At 38.1% G+C, this 4,749-nt stretch overlaps 1 protein-coding gene across 1 annotated transcript; it reads right to left on the reverse strand.

Annotated features, from left to right (window-relative positions):
• Window positions 1-354: 354 nt before the first annotated feature.
• Window positions 355-4,356, reverse strand: LOC134062512 (caspase-8-like). The gene is made up of 6 exons (XM_062518539.1): window positions 4,031-4,356; window positions 3,623-3,676; window positions 2,362-2,384; window positions 1,904-2,012; window positions 1,237-1,732; window positions 355-737 (listed from the first exon to the last, which is right to left on the reverse strand). Exons 1-6 carry the CDS (start codon window positions 4,305-4,307, stop codon window positions 608-610), a joined length of 1,089 nt encoding a protein of 362 aa, XP_062374523.1. The 5' UTR covers window positions 4,308-4,356; the 3' UTR covers window positions 355-607.
• Between the last annotated feature and the right edge of the window lie 393 nt (window positions 4,357-4,749).

A 4,749-nucleotide genomic window follows, 5' to 3' on the forward strand; every position in this document is an offset into this window, starting at 1 on the left:
AACTTAAACGTGTAATTCAATATTAGTGGTCCACAGCCACGAGTGCATTGCAACATTGAAAATTGTTCTATTGTTTAAAAAAGTGGAGGATATACATTTCCCTGATGCAGCTTGATCACTAAAGCCTAGAAATACACACCCCTAGCGGCAGGCTATGCTCACTGAGCATTTGATTGCTAAGAAGGCTGTTAGGAGTGGGTCAGCTCGATCTTACATTTCCTTCTTAGTGAAAGATCTTCTTAAGCTAAGAGCAACTCTGGGAAACACATTCTTCTTTCACAGTGTTCTTAAGAGCGCTCCAACGAAGATCTTCTTAACGACTTTGGGAAACGCGGACAAGGGCCGTATTTATTGTGTTACATTTTTTTTTATTTGAATAAGTGATCATAGTAAAGGTATGAAGTCAGCAAACAACATTGTTCTACAGTGCTAAAGATGAGCACTTATGGTGATAATCATGTTTAGTTTTAAAAAATTGACTTGAAAATATAAATGTACAATATTTTAAAAAGGTAATAATTACTAAAATATAGATTTTGCATGTTTAAAAACAAAACAAATACATCCATTTTTTTGTAGCAGTACATGTGGAATTTCATCTCATATCTCATTCAGGAACATGGAAGACCAGCTTCTTCCTTAGGGTGAACCTTGGCTCGGGGATTTGCTTAGAAGACAACCCCTTAGCACCAACATCACTGTTGACTTTAGTAAGGATGGACAAGATATCTTCACCTCTGGAAAAATAACAGAATAAGAGAATATTGAAGGTTATTAAGGTGCTGACACCTGAACATATTATCCTCAACTTACATTACTCTACTGGTTCAAGCTAGCTATAGTCAGGGTAATGGGCTCACTGATGACATATTTATCCCTCTTAGTAAAATGTCAGTGTCATACTTTGGTCGAAATACCAAAAGGAAGAAGGACCACCCTGTTCAGAGCGCCCTGTTTGTGTACAGTACCTATTATTTGACAAACATCAGCATATGGCTTTTCTTTACAATATGGGGAACACGTCTCGAGCTTGGGATAAAAGCAAACTGTCGTACTTTTATTCTCCAGTCCAGGAGTTTGCACTTTCACAAGAAAAGCGGGTCATACTGTATATAGACATTATTACATTAGAACGTAATTCAAACATCAAAGTGTTGCCTTGTACATGTGTATTGCTTGAACAGAAATTGCATAAGTGGAGTAGAATCTTATCTTATGCTCATTTTAAATACTCACTGTGGGCATAACTCTTTCAGGTGGTTACAGAGGGACTGGATGAACCAGGAGCCATCCACAGGACTTCTGAGGGCATAACAGCCATCGAAGGTGGACATGGAGATGAGGAAATCTGCAAAATCAGGAATACTGACGATGCTATCCAGGCTAAGGTCAGAATCTTCTTCATCCAAAGAATCTGCCTGGACCTCCACCTTCTTCTGCATCTCAGAACCTCGACATGCCTGGATGAAAAACACTTTGGGCTTCCCTGCCAAAGCTGGGCATCTTCTCCCACTGAATGGAGAGAGTATATCATGGATGGGCAGGACAGCTTTGTCGTAGCCTTCCACACCTGTGGTATTGCCATGGCTGAGCACGCAACAGACGAAGCAGCAGTCATCATCAGTCACCTTCTTGCTGAGTTCTTCAAGCTTGTCTTTAATTTCTTGCACTTTCTTGTCCCGCAGGACCTCAACGTCAAACCCCAGCCCGTTAAATGTGCTTTCGAGAACCTCTAAATGACAGAGAAAAAGACTTCAGTGAACCTAAAAAGAATGCATTGTTTCAAAGATAACTCCATAGTTAAAAAGATTGTTTTGAAACAGAAACAACAAATGCCGAATGCCCAATTCAACCATTCTTTCACCAGGATTTTGGCATCAACACAATAAAAAAACAGACTGACCTGCATCCTTATCAGATCCTAAGCGTTCTTTTTTACCATCAATAAATTTGACATTGTTGAAGATGACACAAGGTCCAAGGGGTTTCCTGCTCATGTTGTACACTTCGATCTGGCAGAAAAAAGAACAAAGCTTTCTTCCAATTCACAACATTAGATCAAGATATCTTCCACACAACTACATACCCAGCGCAAAAAAAGTATGCACCCTGTTGGGTAATTTCCCCTTTTATTGCTTTCTAAGTTGAATGAATCTCTGTACATTGAATATAATAATTACAATAACTTACATAAAAACACGACACACCTCTTAATGTCAAAGTGGAATCAGATTTCTACAAAGTAATGTAGATTGAAAATAGAATGTAAACTAAGTGATTGCATAAATAGTCAATAATAAATCAGCATTCAGATGGACCTTGAAATGTATGGGATATGTGGTAAATAATGGAATAACTTACCGAGCTTCTGACTTGCTGATTACCTAGAAAACAAAACTCCAGGGTAAGGTACATACTAAACACCACATTTTCTCACTGTTGTCTTTAAAATCTCACTGTTGTATTAAATTTAGAGGGGAAAAAATCAGACAAAATATAACACAGCTTAATACATCCAATACTATGGGACCCTGGAGGTGTCATTGCAAGATATATATATTTTTTTTATCATGTTCACAAAACATGCTCGCATCTTTGTGCATCTGGTGTGCTCATTTTACAAAATGATGTGCACGTTTTACTTAATGATGCTCATTGTACTAAATTGTGAACACATTTTCCTAAGCTGTGAGCATTGTTTACTAAATCGTGCACACATATAACTAAATGATGTGCTCATTTCACAAAAAAGGAGAGCACAATTTAGTGAAATGAGCGTCCTATTTAGTAAAACTTGCACACATGTAATTACATGTGTGTTAGTATTGTGAGCACAATAGCCTATAGTAAAATGTGACCACATTTACTAAATTGACAGCACAATTTAGTCAAATAAATGCAAAATCTCGTAAAATCAGTACACAATATACTAAATTATGCACACACTGTAGTAAAATGTTGTAAAATGAATGCACAATTATACTAAAATGAGTGCATTCCCCAAATACAAAAAATATCTTGCAATGACGTCACCTCCTGGGCTCCGTGCAATAATTTACAACTACAGAATATGATCAATCTGAGAGTAGCCTAATGTAAAAGACTGAAATGTACAAAGACACTTTTTTAAAAACTGAAAATTAGGCCCTATGTTCCCACAGCCCCATGTTCCCACAGTTCTATGTTCTCAAGACTTTTCTAATGTCAAAGGTAGGGTTAGGGTTAGGTTTTAGGTTAGGGACGTACAAGTGACTACCAAATTGGGAGAAATGGGGATAAAATCTGATGCAAAATGATGATAAAACCCTTGGAAACCATGGAACATAAGGTCTGAACATAAGGCTGGGAACATAGGGCTGTGGGGGCACATGTGGGGACATGTAGGCACCCTCCCAACAAAGACATGAATTACAAAAACAATAACCAAACAATAACAACTGGTAGGCTACATTTAAATTTGTGTTTTTAATGCAACCACTTTCAACTAAACTTAATAAATTGTGAACACTACGCAAATTAAGGAGACAGTGTAGATGTAAATGGACTTTATTCCATAGCTTCATAATATTTAGGCTGAATTCATTAAAATAGATAAATAAAATAAACTCCCCATTTCACATACCTCCACATGCTGGATTGGTATTCTTTCCCTCAGATGCGCTTTGTGCTTGATGTGCTACAAAGAAGATACAACTAATGAACATTCTTCATCTGGGTTGATCGAAGAAGCCTGGGGCAAATGTTTACTTTGTAACGTTAAGGCACGTAAACGGAAGTAGAACCTTAACTTCAAAAATGAAAGCAAGGCGGACGCGCTTCTTCCAGTTGTCCCAACTTCTTTAAATCTCAATTTTGAGATTATTGAGACAATTATGTTCAAACAAAAGAAATAGCTAACTATTAGGGTACATCATGTAGGCTAGAGATAACCAATCTAGACAAAATAACTACAATTCTTTGATAATAACTTTGAACTTAATTCCACATGCCTCTACGTGATATCAGCCCGCGAGATATCAGTTAAGCCTACTTTTAGAGTACACTGCGCGCAGTTTGGTAGCTGTGTCGTTACATCCAATAAACCGCATAATGTCCTCAGTTTTGTTAACTGCGTCGTCCTCATAAGCTTTCAGCAACAAATCCGCGAGATCACTTTCATCTTCGGCATCCTCGACTTTACGCTTGGTGATACCTGGTGCCTTGCCTAACTTGCCTTCTTCCACAAATTTAACTCGGAAGCGCTTTAAATCTTTCTTATCTAAATCCTCAAGATGTTCAACTAAAACAAATTTTGTTGTCTTCTCCATGCCAAATTCCGAGCGTGCTTTTCTTGCTCGGAGACCTTCCGAACAGTAACCTACGTCACACTTCCTTATAATTTCTGCAACATAAGTTTACATTCATGTGTCAACGGACATTGGGCCATTACATGTGGGTATGAAAACGCAAGTGAAGTGAGCCATCCTGTGGTTATGCTGTGTAATTGCCTACTGATAACAAATGGTAAATCGACGTCTTCACATTCAAGTTTCACACCTTTTACACCTGCTAACCGTTACACGATCTTACGCGAACAGAAGGAAACATAGCTTTGCATGAGAAGCCTAAAAACTGTACAATTCTTCTGTGGTACTCAAAATGTAAGTCTATTAGGCCTATAGGAATGAGGGGACTTCCAGCGCTGGACAACAATATTTTTGGCTGCAGTGAGCCCTCCAAGCCATACCTTACGATTTTTTTCCACAAGGG

The sequence above is a fragment of the Sardina pilchardus genome, chromosome 17 (genome assembly GCF_963854185.1).
Source record: "Sardina pilchardus chromosome 17, fSarPil1.1, whole genome shotgun sequence".
NCBI classification, from domain to species: domain Eukaryota; kingdom Metazoa; phylum Chordata; class Actinopteri; order Clupeiformes; family Clupeidae; genus Sardina; species Sardina pilchardus.